The sequence below is a fragment of the Panulirus ornatus genome, chromosome 46 (assembly GCF_036320965.1).
Source record: "Panulirus ornatus isolate Po-2019 chromosome 46, ASM3632096v1, whole genome shotgun sequence".
NCBI classification, from domain to species: domain Eukaryota; kingdom Metazoa; phylum Arthropoda; class Malacostraca; order Decapoda; family Palinuridae; genus Panulirus; species Panulirus ornatus.
The window spans coordinates 20,131,713-20,158,728 of NC_092269.1; the positions used below are offsets into that span (position 1 = coordinate 20,131,713).

The 27,016-nt window shown below is 40.3% G+C and overlaps 1 protein-coding gene across 1 annotated transcript in view; it reads left to right on the plus strand.

Moving 5' to 3' along the window:
- The first annotated feature begins 252 nt into the window (after positions 1 to 252).
- Positions 253 to 27,016, plus strand: part of LOC139763360 (uncharacterized) — a 40,144-nt gene continuing 13,380 nt past the window's right edge. Inside the window, exons 1-2 of the mRNA XM_071689382.1 lie at positions 253 to 427; positions 1,152 to 1,251. Coding sequence (XP_071545483.1) covers positions 337 to 427; positions 1,152 to 1,251 — 191 coding nt within the window. The 5' untranslated portion in view covers positions 253 to 336. The remainder of the gene's footprint in view (positions 428 to 1,151; positions 1,252 to 27,016) is intronic.

Here is a 27,016-nt window from a genome sequence, read left to right on the forward strand (position 1 = left end):
GTGTGTGTGTATCAGGTGTTTGCTTTGAAGAATGTGTGTTTGAAGTATTTCGGAAGACAGATGGTTTTGTATGTAGCATTTATGGAATCAGAGAATGCATATAATAGGGTTGATATGTATATGAGTAGGAAGAGAGGAGAATGATTGGTTCCTAAGGAAGGTCGGTCTACGACAGGGTTATGTGTTATATATTACTATCATCAGGTATTCGATACATTAATTCTTTTTTTTCTCATTTTTCTTTAGTCTGTGAAGTCTGGTATATTTCGAGATATTGCCGATTCTGAGAAAGAAGGACGCATCTCATTTGTGAGAGGTGCTGAGTTTTATACCAACATGGACAGATTAGTGAGGCAAGGTGACCATGTCATCATAGCAGAAGATCGCTACGAGAGGGTACTTAAGTCCCATGATTTCTCGCGTATAGGTATGTCAGACTTTACCTTTTCCGAGCATTTTCTGGTATAACAATACGCTTTGATTGTATCCTATGAGATATACATTGCATGCATGTGTACTGATACTTGTGTCATTGATCGTATCATTATTTTTCTAGTGTAAACATGTTGCATCATGACAAAGCTGCCACTGTAAGAATATTTTTTTCCTAAATTTTTTCCTAAATGTTTCTGTAAAACATATGTGATCCGGTCTTTCTTATGAAGCCTGGAATAATTGATTGAAAAAAAAAAAAGCCACAATACTAGGACTAGAAGAAGCAAGTTTTAGTGGATCCCTGCAAAAACTTCTTGTACATCCTAATACATTCATGTGTTATGATAAATGACCGATTCATTTTTCCGCCTCATCTGACACGAAGCTGCCAGCACATCGCATCAATGTATCAAGAACTGTACGATGCTCTCGTTATGATCAGTGTCGTAAGATATATTTCCTCTTCATAGCAGGAGCCGTACGCTGTCTCCGTGCCACCATATGTATGTAATATGTTTACACTTACTCTCGCACTTTACATCAAGGTAAACCTTATCTTCTAAACATACATTTTCTAACATCGTAACTGGCAGCATGAAACATCTTTCTTTAACATACATTATTCTTATTTCAAGTAAATGAATGAGTAGAATTAAGATCAAGATGAGGCCATAGTTTTTTTCAAGATGTTGAGACTAAATCATTGCCGTCAACAGGACGGTGTGATTTCTACTCATCACAGGAGAGGCTCATGCCCTTCATGTCTGGCATCATTGGCCAGAAGGACAGTCCTTTGGTACCCATCATGAGCAAAAGGTAGCAGTGAGTTAAGTCTTCCCTTTCTCTCTGTACGTCTTACATTATCGATATTGCATTGGCTCCTTAACTAATACCATATTCACCTGATGACAGTGCAATGGAACGTGATAATATAGATATAGAAATGACGTCTTATTATTGATATATCTTTTTCTACACACATTCAGTAAACACTGAGATTTTAGTGAAAATTTCATCGTGACTCACAACGTCTCCGAGAGTACTGGACTGAGTGCTGCTATAAAATATTTGCGTCATAAACTTACTCTCTGTGGCTTCCTCCTTCGCTCTATGATGTATACTATAGTTTCAAATTGATCCATTCTCATAGCTTTTAATAGATCGACTTCTCTCTTACTCTAATATGAAAAGAGTCCCTCAGTGCTTTGTCCTATCATCTGTTTTCACTCTTCTCTCCATTAATGGTTTCGTATACTTCTCCTTCAAACGCTATTCCCGCTTACGTAGATGTTTCCAGTGTATATATTTCATCTCACTCCTTCCCACCTCACTCAGTATTCACATATTCCCTTGCACTAAATATTTCTACTCTCGATATATCCTATCTACCGCTCTCTCTCTCTGTCACACACACACACACACACACACACACACACACATATATATATATATATATATATATATATATATATATATATATATATATATATATATATATATATATAATTGGTGTACATTAGGTGTTCAGTGTTGTAAATGGAAATGCTGAAGAGCTTGTACACTTACATGCTGAGAAAGGACTGGTGATTGGAAATACCTGTTTAGAAAGAGAGATATACATAAATATAAGTATAAAAGTTGGAGAGATGGCCAGAGAGCGTTATTGTATTACGTGTTAAAGATGGGCGCGCGACAGAGAGACTTTTGGATTTCAATGTGCTGTGAGATGCAACTGGAGGGATGTCTGATCATTATCTTCTGCAGGCGAAGATGAAGATTTGTAGAGATTTTCAGAAAAGAGGAGAGAATATTGGGGTGATGAGAGTGGTGAGAGTAAGTGAGCTTGGGAAGGAGACTTGTGTGATAAAGTACCAGGAAAGACTGAGTACAAAAGGGAAAAAGGTGAGAACAAAGGATGTCGGGGAGTGTGGAAGGTGAGGATGTATTTAGGGAAGTAGTGATGGCTTCTGCAAAAGATGCTAGCGGCATGAGAAGCGTGGGAGGTAGATTGATTAGAAAGTGGTGGGATGAAGAAGTAAGAAGATTAATGAAAGAGAAGAGAGACGCATCGGGACGATTTTTGCAGGGAAATAATACAAATTACTGAGAGATCTATAAAAGAAAGAGAGAGGGGGTCAAGAGAAAGGTGGAAGAGGCGATAAGAAGGGCAAATGAGAGTTGGGGTGAGAGAGTATCATGAAATTTGAGGGAGAATAAAAAGATGTTTTGGAAGGAGGTAAAGAAAGGGCGTAAGAAAAGGGAACAAATGGGAACATCAGTGAAGGGGGATAATGGGGAGGTGATAACAAGTAGTGGTGATGTGAGAAGGAGATGGATTGAGAATTTTGAAGGCTTGTTGAAAGTGTTTGATGATAGAGTGGCATATATAGGGTGTTTTGGTCGAGGTGATGTGCAAAGTAAGAGGGTTAGGGAGAATGATTTAGTAAACAGAGAAGAGGTAGTGAGAGCTTTGCGGAAGATGAAAGCCGGCAAGGCAGCGGGTTTGGATGGTATTGCAGTGGAATTTATTAAAAAAGGGGATGACTGTATTGTTGACTGGTTGGTAAGATTATTTAATGTATGTGTGACGCATGGTGAGGTGCCAGAGGACTGGCGGAATGCTTGCAAAGTGCCAATGTACAATGGCAATGAGGATAAACGTGAGGGCTCAAATTACAGAAATAAAAGTTTGCTGAGTATTCCAGGGAAATTATATGAGAGGGTATTGATTGAGAAGGTGAAGGATGTACAGACCATCAGATTGGGAGAGACCAGTGTGGTTCAGTAGTGGTAGAGGATGTGTGGATCAGGTGTTTGCTTTGAAAAATGTATGTGAGAAATACTTAGAAAAGCAAATGGATTTGCATGTAGCATTTATGGATCTGGAGGAGGCATATGATAGAGTTGATAGAGATGCTCTGTGGAAGGTATTAAGAATATATGGTGTGGGAGGTAAGTTATTAGGAGCAATAAAAAGTTTTTATCGAGGATGTAGGGCATGTGGACGAGTAGGAAGAGAGGAAAGTGATTGGTTGGCAGTGAATGTTGGTTTGCAGCAGGGGTGCATAATGTCTCCATGGTTGTTAATTTGTTTATGGATGGGGTTGTTAGGGAGGTAAATGCAAAAGTTTTGGAAAGTGGGGCAAGAATGGAGTCTGTTGTGGACGAGAGAGGTTGAGAAGTGAGTCAGTTATTGTTCACTGACGATACAGCGCTAGTGGCTGATTCCGGTGGGAAACTGCAGAAGCTGGTGAGTGAGTTTGTTAAAGTGTGTGAAAGAAGAAAGCTGAGAGTAAATGTGAATAAGAGCAAGGTTAATAGGTACACTAGGGTTGAGGGACAAGTCAATTGGGAGGTAGGTTTGAATGGAGAAAAACTAGGGGAGGTGAAGTTTTTTAGATATCTGGGAGTGGATTTGGCAGCGGATGGAACCATGAAAGCGGAAGTGAGTCATAGGGTAGGGGAGTGGGCGAATGCTCTGGGAGCGTTGAGAAAAGTGTGGGAATCGAGAACGTTATCTTAGAAAGCAAAAATAGGCATGTTTGAAGGAATAGTGGTTCCAACAATGTTACGTGGCTGCGAGGTGTAAGCTATAGATATAGTTGTGCGGAGGAGGGTGGATGTGCTGGAAATGAGATGTATAAGGACAATACGCCGTGTGAGGTGTTTGATCGAGTAAGTAATGAAAGGACAAGAGAAATGTGTGGTAATAAAAAGATTGTGGTTGAGAGAGCAGAAGAGGGCGTTTTGAAATGGTTTGGTCACATGAAGAGAATGAGTGAGGAAAGACTGACATAGAGGATATATGTGTCAGAGGTAGAAGGAACGAGGGGAAGTGGGAGGCCAAATTGGAGGTGGAAAGACGGAGTGGAAAAGATTTTAAGTGATCGAGGCCTGAACATGCAGGAGGGTGAGAAGCGTGCAAGGGATAGATTTAATTGGAACAATGTGGTATACCGTTGTCGACGTGCTGTCATTGGATTGAACCAGGGCATGGGAAGCGTCTGGGGTAAAGCATGGAGAGTTTTATGTGGACTGGATGTGGAAAGGGAGGTGTGGTTTCGGTGCATTTTTACATGACGGCTAGAGACTGAGTGTGAACGAATGTCTCCTTTCTTGTCTTTTCATTGCGCTACCTCGCGCACATGTGGGGGAAGGGGGCTGAAATTTCAAGTGTGGCGAGGTGACGACGAGCATGAATAAGGGCATACAGCATGAATTATGCTTCTGTGTATATATGTATAAGTCTGTGCGTACATATATACCTATACGTTGAGATGTATACGTATGTAAATGTCCTGTGTGTGGACGTGTATGTATGTACATATGTATGTGGGTGGGTTGGGCTATTCTTTAGTGTGTTTCCTTGCACTAATTGGTTAATGCGGTAGATATATATATATATATATATATATATATATATATATATATATATATATATATATATATATATATATATATATATATATATATATATATATATATATATATATATATATATAAATATATATATATATATATATATATATATATATATATATATATATATATATATATATTTTTTTTTTTTTTTTATACTTTGTCGCTGTCTCCCGCGTTTGCGAGGTAGCGCAAGGAAACAGACGAAAGAAATGGCCCCCCCCCCCCATACACATGTATATACATACGTCCACACACGCAAATATACATACCTACACAGCTTTCCATGGTTTACCCCAGACGCTTCACATGCCTTGATTTAATCCACTGACAGCACGTCAACCCCGGTATACCACATCGCTCCAATTCACTCTATTCCTTGCCCTCCTTTCACCCTCCTGCATGTTCAGGCCCCGATCACACAAAATCTTTTTCACTCCATCTTTCCACCTCCAATTTGGTCTCCCTCTTCTCCTTGCTCCCTCCACCTCCGACACATATATCCTCTTGGTCAATCTTTCCTCACTCATCCTCTCCATGTGCCCAAACCACTTCAAAACACCCTCTTCTGCTCTCTCAACCACGCTCTTTTTATTTCCACACATCTCTCTTACCCTTACGTTACTCACTCGATCAAACCACCTCACACCACACATTGTCCTCAAACATCTCATTTCCAGCACATCCATCCTCCTGCGCACAACTCTATCCATAGCCCACGCCTCGCAACCATACAACATTGTTGGAACCACTATTCCTTCAAACATACCCATTTTTGCTTTCCGAGATAATGTTCTCGACTTCCACACATTCTTCAAGGCCCCCAGAATTTTCGCCCCCTCCCCCACCCTATGATCCACTTCCGCTTCCATGGTTCCATCCGCTGCCAGATCCACTCCCAGATATCTAAAACACTTCACTTCCTCCAGTTTTTCTCCATTCAAACTCACCTCCCAATTGACTTGACCCTCAACCCTACTGTACCTAATAACCTTGCTCTTATTCACATTTACTCTTAACTTTCTTCTTCCACACACTTTACCAAACTCAGTCACCAGCTTCTGCAGTTTCTCACATGAATCAACCACCAGCGCTGTATCATCAGCGAACAACAACTGACTCACATTCCCAAGCTCTCTCATCCCCAACAGACTTCATACTTGCCCCTCTTTCCAAAACTCTTGCATTTACCTCCCTAACAACCCCATCCATAAAGAAGTTAAACAACCATGGAGACATCACACACCCCTGCCGCAAACCTACATTCACTGAGAACCAATCACTTTCCTCTCTTCCTACACGTACACATGCCTTACATCCTCGATAAAAACTTTTCACTGCTTCTAACAACTTTCCTCCCACACCAGATATTCTTAATACCTTCCACAGAGCATCTCTATCAACTCTATCATATGCCTTCTCCAGATCCATAAATGCTACATACAAATCCTTTTGCTTTTCTAAGTATTTCTCATATACATTCTTCAAAGCAAACACCTGATCCACACATCCTCTACCACTTCTGAAACCACACTGCTCTTCCCCAATCTGATGCTCTGTACATGCCTTCACCCTCTCAATCAATACCCTCCCATATAATTTACCAGGAATACTCAACAAACTTATACATCTGTAATTTGAGCATTCACTCTTATCCCCTTTGCTTTTGTACAATGGCACTATGCACGCATTCCGCCAATCCTCAGGCACCTCACCATGAGTCATACATACATTAAATAACCTTACCAACCAGTCAACAATACAGTCACCCCCTTTCTTAATAAATTCCACTGCAATACCATCCAAACCTGCTGCCTTGCCGGCTTTCATCTTCCGCAAAGCTTTCACTACGTCTTCTCTGTTTACCAAATCATTTTCCCTAACCCTCTCACTTTGCACACCACCTCGACCAAAACACCCTATATCTGCCACTCTATCATCAAACACATTCAACAAACCTTCAAAATACTCACTCCATCTCCTTCTCACATCACCACTACTTGTTATCACCTCCCCATTTCCGCCCTTCACTGAATTTCCCATTTGCTCCCCTGTCTTACGCACTTTATTTACCTCCTTCCAGAACATCTTTTTATTCTCCCTAAAATTTAATGATACTCTCTCACCCCAACTCTCATTTGCCCTTTTTTTCACCTCTTGCACCTTTCTCTTGACATCCTGTCTCTTTCTTTTATACATCTCCCACTCAATTGCATTTTTTCCCTGCAAAAATCGTCCAAATGCCTCTCTCTTCTCTTTCACTAATACTCTTACTTCTTCATCCCACCACTCACTACCCTTTCTAATCAACCCACCTCCCACTCTTCTCATGCCACAAGCATCTTTTGCGCAATCCATCACTGATTCCCTAAATACATCCCATTCCTCCCCCACTCCCCTTGCTTCCATTGTTCTCACCTTTTTCCATTCTGTACTCAGTCTCTCCTGGTACTTCCTCACACAGGTCTGCTTCTCAAGCTCACTTACTCTCACCACCCTCTTCACCCCAACATTCACTCTTCTTTTCTGAAAACCCATACAAATCTTCAACTTAGCCTCCACAAGATAATGATCAGACATCCCTCCAGTTGCACCTCTCAGCACATTAACATCCAAAAGTCTCTCTTTCGCACGCCTGTCAATTAACACGTAATCCAATAACGCTCTCTGGCCATCTCTCCTACTTACATAAGTATACTTATGTATATCTCGCTTTGTAAACCAGGTATTCCCAATCATCAGTCCTTTTTCAGCACATAAATCTACAAGCTCTTCACCATTTCCATTTACAACACTGAACACCCCATGTATACCAATTATTCCCTCAACTGCCACATTACTCACCTTTGCATTCAAATCACCCATCACTATAACAGGGTCTCGTGCATCAAAACCACTAACACACTCATTCAGCTGCTCACAAATCACTTGCCTCTCTTGATCTTTCTTCTCATGCCCAGGTGCATATGCACCAATAATCATCCAACTCTCTCCATCAACTTTCAGTTTTACCCATATTAATCGAGAATTTACTTTCTTACACTCTATCACATACTCCCACAACTCCTGTTTCAGGAGTATTGCTACTCCTTCCCTTGCTCTTGTCCTCTCACTAACCCCTGACTTTACTCCCCAGACATTCCCAAATCACTCTTCCGCTTTACCCTTGAGCTTCGTTTCACTCAGAGCCAAAACATCCAGGTTCCTTTCCTCAAACATACTACCTATCTCTCCTTTTTTCACATCTTGGTTACATCCACACACATTTAGGCACCCCACTCTGAGCCTTCGAGGAGGATGAGCACTCCCCGCGTGACTCCTTCTTCTGTTTCCCATTTTAGAAAAAAAAAAGATATATATATATATATATATATATATATATATATATATATATATATATATATATATATATATATATATATATATATATATATATATATATATATTTTTTTTTTTTTTTTCTTTTTTTTTGCTTTGTCGCTATCTCCCGCGTTTGCGAGGTAGCGCAAGGAAACAGACGAAAGAAATGGCCCAACCCACCCCCATACACATGTACATACATATGTCCACACACGCAAATATACATACCTACACAGCTTTCCATGGTTTACCCCAGACGCTTCACATGCCCTGATTCAATCCACTGACAGCACGTCAACCCCGGTATACCACATCGATCCAATTCACTCTATTCCTTACCCTCCTTTCACACTCCTGCATGTTCAGGCCCCGATCACACAAAATCTTTTTCACTCCATCTTTCCACCTCCAATTTGGTCTCCCACTTCTCCTCGTTCCCTCCACCTCCGACACATATATCCTCTTGGCCAATCTTTCCTAAACTCATTCTCTCCATGTGCCCAAACCATTTCAAAACACCCTCTTCTGCTCTCTCAACCACGCTCTTTTTATTTCCACACACCTCTCTTACCCTTACGTTACTCACTCGATCAAACCACCTCACACCACACATTGTCCTCAAACATCTCATTTCCAGCACATCCATCCTCCTGCGCACAACTCTATCCATAGCCCACGCCTCGCAACCATACAACATTGTTGGAACCACTATTCCTTCAAACATACCCATTTTTGCTTTCCGAGATAATGTTCTCGACTTCCACACATTCTTCAAGGCCTCCAGAATTTTCGCCCCCTCCCCCACCCTATGATCCACTTCCGCTTCCATGGTTCCATCCGCTGCCAGATCCTCTCCCAGATATCTAAAACACTTTACTTCCTCCAGTTTTTCTCCATTCAAACTTACCTCTCAATTGACTTGACCCTCAACCCTACCGTACCTAATAACCTTGCTCTTATTCACATTTACTCTTAACTTTCTTCTTTCACACACTTTACCAAACTCAGTCACCAGCTTCCGCAGTTTCGCACATGAATCAGCCACCAGCGCTGTATCATCAGCGAACAACAATTGACGCACTTCCCAAGCTCTCTCTATTCCCCAACAGACTTCATACTTGCCCCTCTTTCCAAAACTCTTGCATTCGCCTCCCTAACAACCCCATCCATAAACAAATTAAACAACCATGGAGACATCACACACCCCTGCCGCAAACCTATATTCACTGAGAACCAATCACTTTCCTCTCTTCCTACACGTACACATGCCTTACATCCTCGATAAAAACTTTTCACTGCTTCTAACAACTTGCCTCCCACACCATATATTCTTGAAATATTTTATTATTATTATTTTCCTTTGTTGCTGTCTCCCACGTTTGCGAGGTAGCTCAAGGAAACAGACGAAAGAAATGGCCCAACCCACCCCCATACACATTTATATACATACACGACCACACACGCAAATATACATACCTATACATCTCAATGTACACATATATATACACACACAGACACATATATATATACCCATGCACACAATTCACACTGTCTGCCTTTATTCATTCCCATCGCCACCTCGCCACACATGGAATACCATCCCCCTCCCCCCTCATGTGTGCAAGGTAGCGCCAGGAAAAGACAAAAAGGCCCCATTCGTTCACACTCAGTCTCTAGCTGTCATGCAATAATGCCCGAACCACAGCTCCCTTTCCACATCCAGCCCCCACACAACTTTCCATGGTTTACCCCAGACGCTTCACATACCCTGATTCAATCAACTAACAGCACGTCAACCCCGGTATAACACATCGATCCAATTCACTCTATTCCTTGCCCTCCTTCACCCTCCTACATGTTCAGGCCCCGATCACTCAAAAACTTTTTCACTCCATCTTTCCACCTCCAATTTGGTCTCCCACTTCTCCTCGTTCCCTCCACCTCCGACACATATATCCTCTTGGTCAATCTTTCCTCACTCATTCTCTCCATGTGCCCAAACCATTTCAAAACACCCTCTTCTGCTCTCTCAACCACGCTCTTTTTATTTCCACACATCTCTCTTACCTTTACATTACTTACTCGATCAAACCACCTCACACCACACATTGTCCTCAGACATCTCATTTCCAGCACATCCACCCTCCTGCGCACAACTCTATCCATAGCCCACGCCTCGTAACCATACAGCATTATTGGAACCACTATTCCTTCAAACATACCCATTTTTGCTTTCCGAGATAATGGTCTCGACTTCCAAACATTCTTCAAGGCTCCCAGGATTCTCGTCCCCTCCCCCACCCTATGATTCACTTCCGCTTCCATGGTTCCATCCGCTGCCAGATCCACTCCCAGATATCTAAAACACTTTAGTTCCTCCAGTTTTTCTCCATTCAAACTTACCTCCCAGTTGACTTGACCCTCAACCCTACTGTACTTAATAACCTTGCTCTTATTCACATTTACTCTTAACTTTCTTCTTTCACACACTTTACCAAACTCAGTCACCAGTTTCTGCAGTTTCTCACATGAATCAGCCACCAGCGCTGTATCATCAGCGAACAACAACTGACTCACTTCCCAAGCTCTCTCATCCACAACAGACTTCATACTTGCCCCTCTTTCCAAAACTCTTGCATTTCACCTCCCTAACAACCCCATCCATAAACAAATTAAACAACCATGGAGACATCACACACCCCTGCCGCAAACCTACATTCACTGAGAACCAATCACTTTCCTCTCTTCCTACACGTACACATGCCTTACATCCTCGATAAAAACTTTTCACTGCTTCTAACAACTTGCCTCCACACCATATATTCTTAATACCTTCCACAGAGCATCTCTATCAACTCTATCATATGCCTTCTCCAGATCCATAAATGCTACATACAAATCCATTTGCTTTTCTAAGTATTTCTCACATACATTCTTCAAAGCAAACACCTGATCCACACATCCTCTACCACTTCTGAAACCACACTGCTCTTCCCCAATCTGATGCTCTGTACATGCCTTCACCCTCTCAATCAATACCCTCCCATATAATTTACCAGGAATACTCAACAAACTTATACCTCTGTAATTTGAGCACTCACTCTTATCCCCTTTGCCTTTGTACAATGGCACTATGCACGCATTCCGCCAATCCTCAGGCACCTCACCATGAGTCATACATACATTAAATAACCTTACCAACCAGTCAACAATACAGTCACCCCCTTTTTAATAAATTCCACTGCAATACCATCCAAACCTGCTGCCTTGCCGGCTTTCATCTTCCGCAAAGCTTTTACTACCTCTTCTCTGTTTACCAAATCATTTTCCTAACCCTCTCACTTTGCACACCACCTCGACCAAAACACCCTATATCTGCCACTCTATCATCAAAACACATTCAACAAACCTTCAAAATACTCACTCCATCTCCTTCTCACATCACCACTACTTGTTATCACCTCCCCATTTGCGCCCTTCACTGAAGTTCCCATTTGCTCCCTTGTCTTACGCACTTTATTTACCTCCTTCCAGAACATCTTTTTATTCTCCCTAAAATTTAATGATACTCTCTCACCCCAACTCTCATTTGCCCTTTTTTTCACCTCTTGCACCTTTCTCTTGACCTCCTGTCTCTTTCTTTTATACATCTCCCACTCAATTGCATTTTTTCCCTGCAAAAATCGTCCAAATGCCTCTCTCTCTCTTTCACTAATACTCTTACTTCTTCATCCCACCAACTCACTACCCTTTCTAATCAACCCACCTCCCACTCTTCTCATGCCACAAGCATCTTTTGCGCAATCCATCACTGATTCCCTAAATACATCCCATTCCTCCCCACTCCCCTTACTTCCATTGTTCTCACCTTTTCCATTCTGTACTCAGTCTCTCCTGGTACTTCCTCACACAGGTCTCCTTCTCCAAGCTCACTTACTCTCACCACCCTCTTCACCCCAACATTCACTCTTCTTTTCTGAAAACCCATACAAATCTTCACCTTAGCCTCCACAAGATAATGATCAGACATCCCTCCAGTTGCACCTCTCAGCACATTAACATCCAAAAGTCTCTCTTTCGCACGCCTGTCAATTAACACGTAATCCAATAACGCTCTCTGGCCATCTCTCCTACTACATAAGTATACTTATGTATAATCTCGCTTTTTAAACCAGGTATTCCCAATCATCAGTCCTTTTTCAGCACATAAATCTACAAGCTCTTCACCATTTCCATTTACAACACTGAACACCCCATGTATACCAATTATTCCCTCAACTGCCACATTACTCACCTTTGCATTCAAATCACCCATCACTATAACCCGGTCTCGTGCATCAAAACCACTAACACACTCATTCAGCTGCTCCCAAAACACTTGCCTCTCATGATCTTTCTTCTCATGCCCAGGTGCATATGCACCAATAATCACCCACCTCTCTCCATCAACTTTCAGTTTTACCCATATTAATCGAGAATTTACTTTCTTACACTCTATCACATACTCCCACAACTCCTGTTTCAGGAGTATTGCTACTCCTTCCCTTGCTCTTGTCCTCTCACTAACCCCTGACTTTACTCCCCAGACATTCCCAAACACTCTTCCCCTTTACCCTTGAGCTTCGTTTCACTCAGAGCCAAAACATCCAGGTTCCTTTCCTCAAACATACTACCTATCTCTCCTTTTTTCACATCTTGGTACACATCCACACACATTTAGGCACCCACATCTGAGCCTTCGAGGAGGAGAGCACTCCCCGCGTGACTCTCTTCTTGTTCCCATTTAGAAAAAAAAATATATATATATATAATATATATATATAAATATATATAATATATATATATATATATATATATATATATATATATATATATATATATATAATATATATTTTTTTTTTTTTATACTTTGTCGCTGTCTCCCGCGTTTGCGAGGTAGCGCAAGGAAACAGACGAAAGAAATGGCCCAACCCCCCCCATACACATGTACATACACACGTCCACACACGCAAATATACATACCTACACAGCTTTCCATGGTTTACCCCAGACGCTTCACATGCCTTGATTCAATCCACTGACAGCACGTCAACCCCGGGAAAACACATCGATCCAATTCACTCTATTCCTTGCCCTTTTTCCCCCCCTCCTACATTTTTCAGGCCCCGATCACTAAAAAATTTTTTCACCCCAAATTTTTCCCAACCCCCAAATTTTGGGCCCTCCCATTTCCCTCCTCTTTCCCCCCTCCACCTCCACAAAATATATCCTTTTGGGGTAACCCTTTCCCTCACTCTTTCCTCTCCATGTGCCCAAACCATTTCAAAACCCCCTCTTTCTCCTCCCCAAACCACGCTTTTTTTTTCCCCACAAAAATCTCTCTTCCCTTTACATTACTTACTCGATCAAACCACCTCAAAACCACACATTGCCCTTTGACATCTCATTTCCAGCCCCCACCACCCTCCGGCGCACAACTCTACCCCAAAGCCCACCCTCGAAAACCTTTACAGCATTTTTTGGAACCACTATTCCTTCAAACATACCCATTTTTGCTTTCCGAGATAATGGTCTCGACTTCCAAACATTCTTCAAGGCTCCCAGGATTCTCGTCCCCTCCCCCACCCTATGATTCACTTCCGCTTCCATGGTTCCATCCGCTGCCAGATCCACTCCCAGATATCTAAAACACTTTAGTTCCTCCAGTTTTTCTCCATTCAAACTTACCTCCCAGTTGACTTGACCCTCAACCCTACTGTACTTAATAACCTTGCTCTTATTCACATTTACTCTTAACTTTCTTCTTTCACACACTTTACCAAACTCAGTCACCAGTTTCTGCAGTTTCTCACATGAATCAGCCACCAGCGCTGTATCATCAGCGAACAACAACAGACTTACTTCCCAAGCTCTCTCATCCACAACAGACTTCATACTTGCCCCTCTTTCCAAAACTCTTGCATTCGCCTCCCTAACAACCCCATCCATAAAGAAATTAAACAACCATGGAGACATCACACACCCCTACTGCAAACCTTCACTGCTTCCCTAAATATATCCCATTCCTACCCCACTCCCTTACGTCCTTTGTTCTAACCTTTTTCTATTCTGTACTCAGTCTCTCCTGGTACTTTCTCACACAAGTGTCCTTCCCAAGCTCACTTACTCTCACCTCTCTCTTCATCCCAACTTCTCCCTTCTTTTCTGAAAACCTCTACAAATCTTCACCTTCGCCTTCAGAAGATAATGATCAGACATCCCTCCAGTTGCACCTCCCAGCACATTAACATCCAAAAGTCTCTCTTTCGCGCTCCTATCAATTAACATGAAATCCAATAACGCTCTCCGGCCATCTCTCTTACGTACATACATTTATCTATGTTTATCTCTTTTTCTAAACCAAGTATTCCCAATCACCAGTCGTTTTTCAGCGCACAAATCTACAAGCTCTTCACCATTTCCGTTTACAACACTGAACACCCCATGTACACCAATTATTCCCTCAACTGCCACATTACTCACCATTGCATTCAAATCACCCCTCACTATAACCCGGTCTCGTGTGTCAAAACTCTAAAACACACTCACTCAGGTGCTCCCAAAACACTTGCCTTTCATGATCTTTCTTATGATCCCCCGGTGCATATGCACCAATAATCACCCACCCACTCTCTTCATCCACTTTCAGTTTTATCCATATCAGTCTAGAGTTTACTGTCTTACACTGTATCACATACTCACACCACTCCTGTTTTAGGAGTAGCGCAACTCCTTCCCTAGCTTGTACCAACAACTGACTTTATTCCCAAGACATTTCTAAACCATTTTCCCGTTCACCCACAGCTTCGTTTCACTCAGATCCAGAACATCCAGGTTCCTTTCCTCAAACATACTACATGTCTCTGCTTTTTTCTCATCTTTGTTACATCCACACATATTTAGACACCCCAGTCTGAGCCTTCGAGGAGGATGAGCACTCCCCACGTGACTCTTTCTTCTGTTTCCCCTTTTACAAACTTAGAATACAAGGAGGGGAGACTTTCTAGTAATCCTCTCCCGTTCCCTTTAGTCGCCTTCTTCGACAAGTGAGGAACGTGTGGGAAGTACTCTTTCCCCCCTATCCAAAGGGTTAATATACATCTATATATATATATATATATATATATATATATGTATATATATACATACATATATGCGTTTACGGATGGGGTTGTTGGGGAGGTGAATGCAAGAGTTTTGGAGAGAGGGGCAAGTATGAAGTCTGTTGTGTATGAGAGAGCTTGGGAAGTGAGTCAGTTGTTTGCTAATGATACAGCGCTGTTGGCTGATTCATGTAAGAAACTGCATAAGCTGGTGACTGAGTTTGGTAAAGTGTGTGAAAGAAGAAAGTTAAGAGTAAATGTGAATAAGAGCAAGGTTATTAGGTACAGTAGGGTTGAGGGTCAAGTCAATTGCGAGGTAAGTTTGAATGGAGAAAAGCTGGAGGAAATGAAGTGTTTTAGATATATGGGAGTGGATCTGGCTGCGAATGGAAAAATGGAAGTGGAAGTGAATCATAGGGTGGGGGAGGGGGCGAAAATTCTGGGAGCCTTGAAGAATGTTTGAAAGTCGAGAACATTATCTCGGAAAGCAAAAATGGGTATGTTTGAAGGAATAGTGGTTCCAACAATGTTGTATGGTTGCGAGGCGTGGGCTATGGATAGAGTTGTGCGCAGGAGGGTGGATATGCTAGAAATGAGATGTTTGAGGACAATATGTAGTGTGAGATGGTTTGATCGAGTAAGTAATGTAAGGGTGAAAGAGATGTGCGGAAATAAAAAGAGTGTGGTTGAGAGAGCAGAAGAGGGTGTTTTGAAATGGTTTGGTCACATGGAGAGAATGAGTGAGGAAAGATTGACCAAGAGGATATATGTCTCAGAGGTGGAGGGAACGAGGAGAAGTGGGAGACCAAATTGGAGGTGGAAAGATGGAGTGAAAAAGATTTTGAGTGATCGGGGCTTGAACATGCAGGAGGGTGAAAGGCGTGCAAGGATTAGAGTAAATTGGAACGATGTGGTATACCGGGGTCGACGTGCTGTCAATGGATTGAATCATGGCATGTGAAGCGTCTGGGGTAAACCATGCAAAGTGTGTGGGGCCTGGATGTGGAAAGGGAGCTGTGGTTTCGGTGCATTATCACATGACAGCTAGAGACTGAGTGTGAACGAATGGGGCCTTTTATTCTTTTTCCTAGCGCTACCTCGCACACATGAGGGGAGAGGGGGCTGTTATTCCATGTGTGGTGAGGTGGCGATGGGAACAAATAAAGGCAGACAGTATGAATTATGTACATGTGTATATATGTATATGTCTGTGTCTGTATATATGTGTACATTGAGATGTATAGGTATGTATATTGTGCGTGTGTGGACATGTATGTATATACATGTGTATGTGGGCGGGTTGGGCCATTCTTTCGTCTGTTTCCTTGCGCTACCTCGCTAACGCGGGAGACAGCGACAAAGCAAATAAAAAAAGAAAAAAAATATATATGCGTGCATAGTGCCATTGTACAAAGGCAAAGGGGATAAGAGTGAGTGCTCAAATTACAGAGGTATAAGTTTGTTGAGTATTCCTGGTAAATTATATGGGAGGTTATTGATTGAGAGGGTGAAGGCAAATACAGAGCATCAGATTGGGGAAGAGCAGTGTGGTTTCAGAAGTGGTAGAGGATGTGTGGATCAGGTGTTTGCTTTGAGGAATGTATGTGAGAAATACTTAGAAAAAGAAATGGATTTGTATGTAGCATTTATGGATCTGGAGAAGGCATATGATAGAGTTGATAGAGATGCTCTGTGGAAGGTATTAAGAATATATGGTGTGGGAGGCAAGTTATTAGAAGAAGTGAAAAGTTTTTATCGAAGATGTAAGGCACGTGTACGCGTAGGAAGAGAGGAAAGTGATTGGTTCTCAGTGAACATAGGTTTGCAGCAGGGGTGCGTGATGTTTCCATTGTTGTTTAATTTGTTTATGGATGTGGATGTTAGGGAGATGAATGCAAGAGTGTTGAAGATAGGGGCAAGTATGCAGTCTGTTGTGGATGAGAAAGAAGAAACCTGAGAGTAAATGTGAATAAGAGCAAGGTTATTAGGTACAGTAGGGTTGAGGGACAACTCAACAGAGAGGTAAGTTTAAATGGAGAAAAACTGGTGGAAGTGAAGTGTTTTAGATATCTGGGAGTGGATTTTCGCTTCTATGGTTCCATCTGCTGCCACATCCACTCCCAGATATCTAAAACACTTCAATTCCTCCAGTTTTCCTTCTTTCAAACTTACCTCCTAATTTGCTTTTCCCTCAACCCTACTGTATCGGATAACCTTGCTTTATTCATATTTACTCTCAACTTTCTTTTATCACACACTTTACCAAACTCAGTCACCAGTTTCTGCAGTTTCTCATCGGAATCAGCCACCAGCGCTGTATCATCAGCGAACAACAACTGACTCACTTGCCAAGCCCTCTCATCCACAACAGACTGCATACTTGCCCCTCTTTTCAAAACTCTTGCATTCACCTCCCTAACAACCCCATCCATAAACAAGTTAAACAACCATCGAGACGTCATGCACCCCTGCCGAAACCGACATTCAATGGGAACCAAACACTTTCCTCTCCTCCTATTCGTACATGCCTTACATCCCCGATAAAAACTTTTCACTGCTTCTAACTAATTGCCTGCCACACCAAATATTCTAAATACCTTCGACAGAGCATCTCTATCAGCTCAATTATGTGCCTTCTCCAGATCCATTGATGCTACATAGAAATCCATTTGTATTTCTCACACACACTCTTCAAAGCAAACACCTGATCCACACATCCTCTACCACTTCTGAAACAACACTGCTCTTCCCCAATCTGATGCTCTGTACATGCCTTCACCCTTTCAATTAATACCCTACCATATAATTTCCCAGGAATACTCAACAAACTTATACCTCTTTAATTTGAACATTCACCTTTATCCCCTTTCCCTTTGTACTATGACACTATGCATGCATCGCCCATTCTCAGGCACCTCACCATGAGCTATACATACAACACAGTCACCCACTTTTTTGATAAATTCCTCTGCAATACCATCCCGCCTTGCCGGCTTTCATCTTCCAAAAAGCCTTCACTACCTCTTCTCTGTTTACTAACTCATTCTCTCTACCCCTCTCACTTCACAAACCACCTCGACCAAAGCACCCTACATTTGCCACGCTACCATCTAGAACATTCAACAAACCTTCAAAATACTCACTCCATCTCCTTCTCACATCACCACTACTTGTTATCACCTCCCCATTACACCCTTCACCGATGTTCCCATTTGTTCTTTTGTCTTACTCACTTTATTTACCTCCTTCCAAAACATTTTTCTATCATCCCAAAAATATAATGATACTCTCTCACCCTAACTCTCATTTTCCCTCTTTTTCACCTCTTGCACTTTTCTTTTGACCTCCTGCCTCGTCCTTATATACATATCTCAGTCATTTGCATTATCTCTCTGCAAAAATCGTCCAAATGCCTCACTCTTCTCTTTCACTAATAATGCTTCTGCATCCTACCACTCACTACCCTTTTCAATCTCCTCACCTCCCACGCTTCTCATGCCACAAGCAACTTTTTCGCAAGCTATCACTGCTTCCCTAAATACATCCTATTCCTCCCCCACTCCCTCTACATCCTTTGCTCTCACTTTTTTCTATTCTACACTCAGCCTCTCTTGGGACTTCCTCACACAATTCTTCTTCCAAAGCTCACTTACTGTCACCATTCCCTTCACCTCAACATTTTCCTCTTCTTTTCCGAAAACTTCTACAAATCTTAACTTTCGCCTCCACAAGATAATAATCAGACATATCTCCAATTGCACCTCTCAGCATATGAACATCCAAAGGTGTCTCTTTCATGCGCCTATCAATTGAGATGTAATTAAATAACGCTCTCTGGCCATCTCTTCCATTTACATACGTATACTTATTCATATCTCTTTTTTTTTTTTGAATCAGGTATTCCTAATCACCAATCCTTTTTTAGAACACAACTCTACAATTTCCATTTACAACACTGAACACCACATGTGCACCAATTATCCCGTCAACTGCCACATTACTAACCTTTGCATTCAAGTCATCACTATAACCCGTTCTCGTGCATCAAAACTACTGACGCACTCATTCAGCTGCTCCCAAAACATTTGTCTCTCATGATCTTTCTTCTCATGACCAGATGCATAGGTACCAGTAATCACCGAACTCTCTTCATCCGCTTTGAGCTTTACCCATATCAATCTAGAGTTTACTTTCTTACATTCTGTCACATACTCCCACAACTCCTGCTTTAGGAAAAGTGCTGCTCCTTCTTTGCTCTTGTCCCCTCATTAGCCCTTGACCTTATCCCAACATATTCCCAAACCACTCTTCCCCTTTATCCTTGAGTTCCGTTTCACTCAGAGCCAAAACACCTGAGATTCTTTCCTCAAACATACTACCTGTCTCTCCCTTTTTCTCATCTTGTTTACATCCACACACATTTTAACATCCCAGTCTAAGGTTTCGAAGAGGATGAGCACTCGCCGCATGACTCCTTCTTATGTCTCCCCTTTAAGAAAGTTAAAATACATGTAGGGGTGGGTTTCTAGCCCTCCACTCCCGTCCCCTTTAGTCGCTTTCTACGACACTTAGGGAATGCGTGGGAAGTATTCTTTCTACTCTATCCCCGGTGATATATATATATATATATATATATATATATATATATATATATATATATATATATATATATATATATATATATATATATATATATATATATATTTATATATTTATATATATATATATATACATATATATATATATATATATATATATATATATATATATATATATATATATATATATATATATATATATATATATATATATATATATATATATATATATATATATATATATATATATTATATTATTATTATTATTATTATTATCATCATTACTTTTATTTATTTTGCTTTGTCGCTGTCTCTCGCGTTAACGAGATAGCGCAAGGAAACAGACGAAAGAATGGCCCAACCCACCAACATACACATGTATATACATACACGTCCTCAGACGCAAATATACATACCTACACAACTCAACGTATACATACATATACACACAGACATATACATTTATAAACATGTACATAATTCATACTGTCTGCCTTTATTCATTCACATCGCCACCCTGCCACACAAGCAACCGCCTGCCCCTCTCAGCTATTAACTCTAACTCTCTTACTAAGAGAAATATCATTGAATCTTCTATTATTAAGTACACAAAGAATTATAATCTTAATAATAGTGATGGTCTGTACAAATTAGATAACTTTATTGTTGATAAGATTTGTAAAATGATAAGTTTATGAAGCTCGTTGTATGTTATGGACAATCACATGTTTACCAAATGGCGTCCTAGTTTCGTCTCTTCGATATATATGAACTGACTGTTATATTTTACTCTTGTGTCTCCCCTGATGATGTGATCATTACACGAAAGTGCACTTGGGAACTTTTCGTGTTTCATTTTCCCCTTGGACTCATAGAATATCTTGATCACGCGCAAAATTGTGTCCTTTCCAATATATACTATATTATATTATTATTTTGCTTTGTCGCTGTCTCCCGCGTTAGCGAGGTAGCGCAAGGAAACAGACGAAAGAATGGCCCAACCCGCCCACATACACATGTATATACATATATGTCCACACACGCACAATATACATACCTATACATCTCAATGTACGCATATATACACACACAGACATATACATATATACACATGTGCATAATTCATACTGTCTGCCTTTATTTGTTCCCATCGCCACCCCGCCACACATGGAATAACAACCCCCTCCCCCCTCATGTGTGCGAGGTAGCGCTAGGAAAAACACCAAAGGCCCCATTCGTTCACACTCAGTCTCTAGCTGTCATGTAATAATGCACCGAAACCACAGCTCCCTTTCCACATCCAGGCCCCACACACTTTGCATGGTTTACCCCAGACGCTTCACATGCCCTGGTTCAATCCATTGACAGCACGTCGACCCCGGTATACCACATCGTTCCAATTCACTCTATTCCTTGCACGCCTTTCACCCTCCTGCATGTTCAGGCCCCGATCACACAAAATCTTTTTCACTCCATCTTTCCACCTCCAATTTGGTCTCCCACTCCTCCTCGTTCCCTCCACCTCCGACACATATATCCTCTTGGTCAATCTTTCCCCACTCATTCTCTCCATGTGACCAAACCATTTCAAAACACCCTCTTCTGCTCTCTCAACCACACTCTTTTTATTTCCACACATCTCTTTCACCCTTACATTACTTACTCGATCAAACCACCTCACACCACATATTGTCCTCAAACATCTCATTTCCAGCACATCCACTCTCCTGCGCACAACTCTATCCATAGCCCACGCCTCGCAACCATACAACATTGTTGGAACCACTATTTCTTCAAACATACCCATTTTTGCTTTCCGAGATAATGTTCGTGACTTCCACACACTCTTCAAGGCTCCCAGAATTTTCGCCCCCTCCCCGACCCTATGATTCATTTCCGCTTCCGTGGTTCCATCCGCTACCAGATCCAATCCCAGATATCTAAAACACTTTACTTCCTCCAGCTTTTCTCCATTCAAACTTACCTCCCAATTCACTCGACCCTCAACCCTACTGTACCTAATTACCTTGCTCTTATTCACATTTACTCTTAACTTTCTTCTTTCACACACTTTACCGAACTCAGTCACCAGCTTCTGCAGTTTCTTACATGAATCAGCCACCAGCGCTGTATCATCAGCGAACAACAAATGACTCACTTCCCAAGCTCTCTTATCCACAATAGACTGCATACTTGCCCCTCTTTCCAAAACTCTTGCATTCATCTCCCTAACAACCCCATCCATAAACAAATTAAACAACCATGGAGACATCACACACCCCTGCCGCAAACCTACATTCACTGAGAACCAATCACTTTCCTCTCTTCCTACACGTACACATGCCTTACATCCTCGACAAAAACTTTTCACTGCCTCTAACAGCTTGCCTCCCACACCATATATTCTTAATACCTTCCACAGAGCATCTCTATCAACACTTGTATCTCTCTTAACCGCAATCCGATCATTTTTCTTTCAACCACTGTCTGCTCTTTTATTTGATGTGTTTGCTCTTGTATCTTTCAACGTCTGTGTGATCTTTAATATGTGATGTTCTGTTTAATCTAGTATCATTCAACCAGTGTCTGTTCTTTTACCTTTGAGCCACTGTCTGAGATTTTATCTTTCAACCACTTTCTGACTTTTTATCTTTCAACTACTGTTCGATCTTTTATCTTTCAATAACTGTATTAACTTTTATCTTTCTACCACTATCTGATCTTTTACCTTTCAACCACTGTCTGGTGTCTAATATTTCAACTACTGTCTGATTTTTCATATTTCAACCACTCTCTGATTTTGTACTTTTTAACCACTGTAACGGAACTTTGAACCACTAATATTTTTTTAACCACTGAAACGGAACTTTTAACCACTAATATTTTTTTTATCTTTTAACAAATATATTATCTTGTATCTTTCAACCTCTGTGTGATGTTTCTTCTTTCATTCACTGTCTGTCCTTTTATCTTTCAACCGTTGTGTGATCTTTTATCTTTCAACTGCTGTCTTTTCTTGAATCTTTCATTCACTGTCTGTTCTTTTATCTTTTAATCACTCTCTGACCTTTTATCTTTCAACCACTGTCTAATCTTTTATCTTTCAACCACTATCTGATCGTGTATCTTTGAACAACTATCTCATATTTTATCTTTTAACCACCGTCTGATCTTTTATATTTCATCCACTTTCTGATCTTTTATCTTACAACGACTGTCTGATCTTTTATCTTTTAACCACTCTCTGATTCTGTATCACCTATCCAATGTCTGATCTTTTTTATTTTAGCCAATGTCCAATCTTTTGTCTTTTAACTACTGTCCGATATTTTATCTTTCAACCACTGTCTGATCTTTTATCTTTCAACCACTGTCTGATCTTTTATCTTTTAACCACTCTCTGATCTCTTGTCTTTCAACCACTGACTAATCTTTTATTCGGTGTCTGATCTTTTATCTTTCAACCACTCTCCGATATTGTACTTTCTATCCACTTTCTGATGTTTCATCTTTCAACAACTTTGTGATCTTTTATCTTTTAACCAATCTCTTATCTTTTCTCTTTCAACCACTGTCTGATCTTGTATGTTTCAACTAATTTCTGACCTTTAATCTTACAACGACTGTCTGATCATTTATCTTTTAACCACTTTCTGAACTAGTATCCCTTATCCACTGTCCGATCATTTTTCTTTCAACCAATGTCTGATCTTTTCTCTTTCAGCTACTGTCAAATCTTTTATCTTTCAACCACTGTCTGATCTTTTATCGTTCAACCAATGTCTGATCTTTTATCTCTTAACCACTCTCAGATCTTTTATTTTAAACCTCTGTCTGATCTTGTATCTTTCAACCACTGTCTGATCTTTTATCTTTCAACCACTCTCTTGTATTTCCCATCCACTTTCTGATCTTTTATCTAACCAGAGTTTGATCTTTTATCTTTTAACCACTGTCTGATCTTTTATATTTCAACCACTTTCTGATCTCTAATCTTTCAACCAATGTCTCAAAATGTATCTTTCAACCACTTTCTGATTTATCATCATTCAACCACTCTCTGATCTTGTATCTTTTATACACTGCCTGATCTTTTATCTTTCACCACTGTATGATGTTTTATCTTTCAACCAATGTCTGAACTTGTATCTTTTAACCAATGTCTGATCTTTCAATCTTTTAACCACCGTCTGATCTTTTATCTTTCCACCATTGTCTGATCTTTTATCTTTCAACTACTCTCACATCTTGTATCTTTCAACAACTGTGTGATCTTTCATGTTTCAATGTCTGTCTACTCTTTTATCTTTCAACCACTGCTTGATATTTTATCTTTCAACCACTGCTTGATATTTTATCTTTGAACTACTGTCTGAGCTTGTATCTTTTAACTACTCTGTTTTCTTTTATCTTTCAATCACTGTCAGACATTTTATCTTTGAGCCACCGTCTGGTCTTGCATCTTTCAACCACTGTCTGATCTTTTATTTTTCAAGCGCTGTGTGATGTTTCATCTGTAAACAGCTGTTTGACCTTTTATCTTTCAACCACTGTCTGATCTTGTATCTTTCAATCACTGTGTGACCTTTTATCTCTCAATCACTCTTTGATGTTCTATCTTTCAACCACTGTGTGATTTTTTATATTTCACCCACTGTCTGCTCTCTTATCTTTCAACCACTGTCTTATCTTGAATCTTTTAACCCCTGTCTGATCTTTTATATTTCAACCGCTGTCTGATCTTTTATCTTTCAACTACTGTCTGAAATTGCATCTTTCAACCTCTCTCTGATCTTTCATCTTTCAATCCTTCTCTGATCTTGTATCTTTTATCCACATTCTGATCTCTTGTCTTTCAACGACTGTCTGATCTTTTATCTTTCAACCACTGTCTGATCTTGTATCTTTCAACCACTGTCTGAACTTGTATCTTTCCACCACTATCAGATATTGTATCTTTCAACCTCTGTATGATATTGTCTTTCAACCACTGTCTGATCTTGTATCTTTCAACCATTGTTTCTTTTTTATCTTTCAACAACTGTCTGATCTTTTATCTCTGAACCACTGTCTCATCTTGTACTTCTTAACCACTGTCTGATCTTTTTTCTCTCAACCACTGTCAGCTGTTTTATTTTTCAACCACTGTCTGATCTTGTATCTTTCAACCACTGCGTGTTTTTTTTTATCTTTGAAGTACTGACTGATCTTGTTTCATTCAACCACTGTCTTTCTTTTATCTTTTAAGTTCCGTCTGATATTTTATCTTTCAAGTACTCTTTGATTTTTTCTTCTTTCAACTGCTGTCTGATCTTTCATTTTTCAACCACTGTCTGATCATTTCATATTTCAACCACTCTCTGATTTTATATATTTTAACCACTCTCTTATCTTTTATCTTTCAACCACTGTCTGATCTTTTACCCTTCAACCACTGTATGATCTTTTATTTATAAACCATTATGTCATCTTGCATCTTTTAGTCACTGTCTAATCTTTTATCTTACAGCCAATAGCTGATGTGTCTTCCAACCACTGTATGATCGTTTATCTTACAACCGCTGTGTGATCTTGTGTCTTTCAACCACTGTTTTATATCGTACGACTCAGCCACTTTCTGGTCTTTTATCTTTAAACCACTATCTGATCTTGTATCTTTCAACCACTGTCTGATATTTTATCTTTCAACCACTGTCTGATCTTGTACCTTTTAACCATTTTCTGATATTTTACCTTTCAACTACTCTCTGATCTTGTATCTTTCAACCTCTTTCTGATCTTGTATCTTTCAACCACTGCCTGATCTTTTACCGTTCAACCACTTTCTGGTCTTGTATCTTTCAACTTCCGTCTTTAAACCACTGTCTGATTTTGAACCTCTTAACTGCTGTCTGATTTTTTTTTTCAACCAGTTTCTGCTGTTTTATTTTTCAACCACTGTCTGATCCTGTATCTATCAACCACTGCATGTTCTATCATCTTTATATTACTGTCTGATCTTGTATCATTCAACCATTGTCTGATCTTTTAACTTTCAGCCACTTTCTAATCTTATCTGATTTTTTATCTTTCAGCTACTGTCTATCTTGTATCTTTCAACCACTGTCTGATATTTTATGTTTCAACCACCGTCTGATCTTGTGTCTTTCAACCACTGTGTGATTTTGTACCTTTCAAACACGGTCTGATCTTTTATCTTTGAACAACTGTCTGATCTTATATTCTTTATTCACTGTTTGATCTTCTATATTTCAAACACTGTCTGATCTATTATCCTTAAAACAATCTGTGATCTTTACTATTTAGACCACTGTGTCACCTTTCATCTTTCAGTCACTGTCTGATATTTTATATGACAACCACTATCTCATCTTGTGTCTTTCAACCACTGTATGATCTTTTATCTCACAACCACTCTTTGATCTAGTCTTTCAACTAATGTCTGATCTTGTACCGCTAGCCACTGTCTGGTGTTTTAACCACTGTCTGATCTTGAAGCTTTCAACCACTGTCTGATATTTTGCCTTTCAACGACTGACTTATTTTTTAGCTTTCAGCCATTCTCTGATCTCATATCTTTCAAGCACTGTCTTATCTTGTGTCTTTTAACCATTCTTTGATATTTTATCTTTAAACCACTATCTAATCTTGTATCTTTCAACCACTGTCTCATCTTTTATCTTTCAACGACTCTCTGCTCTTGTGTCTTTTAACTACTGTCTGATCTTGTATCTTTCAATCACTGTCTGATCTTTTATCTTTGAACAACTGTCTGATCTTTTATTTTTTTGATCACTGTCTGATCTTGTATCTTTCAACCACTGTCTGATCTTTCATCCTTAAACCACTCTGTGATCTTCAATCATTAAACCACTGTGTCACCTTGCATCTTTCAGGCACTGTCTGATCTTTTATCTGACAACCACCATCTTATCTTGTGTCTTTCAACCACTGTATGAGGTTTTGTCTTACAAGCACTCTCTGATCTAGTCTTTCAACTACTGTCTGATGTTGTATCGCTCAACCACTGTCTGGTCTTTTATCTATCAACTACTTTCTGAT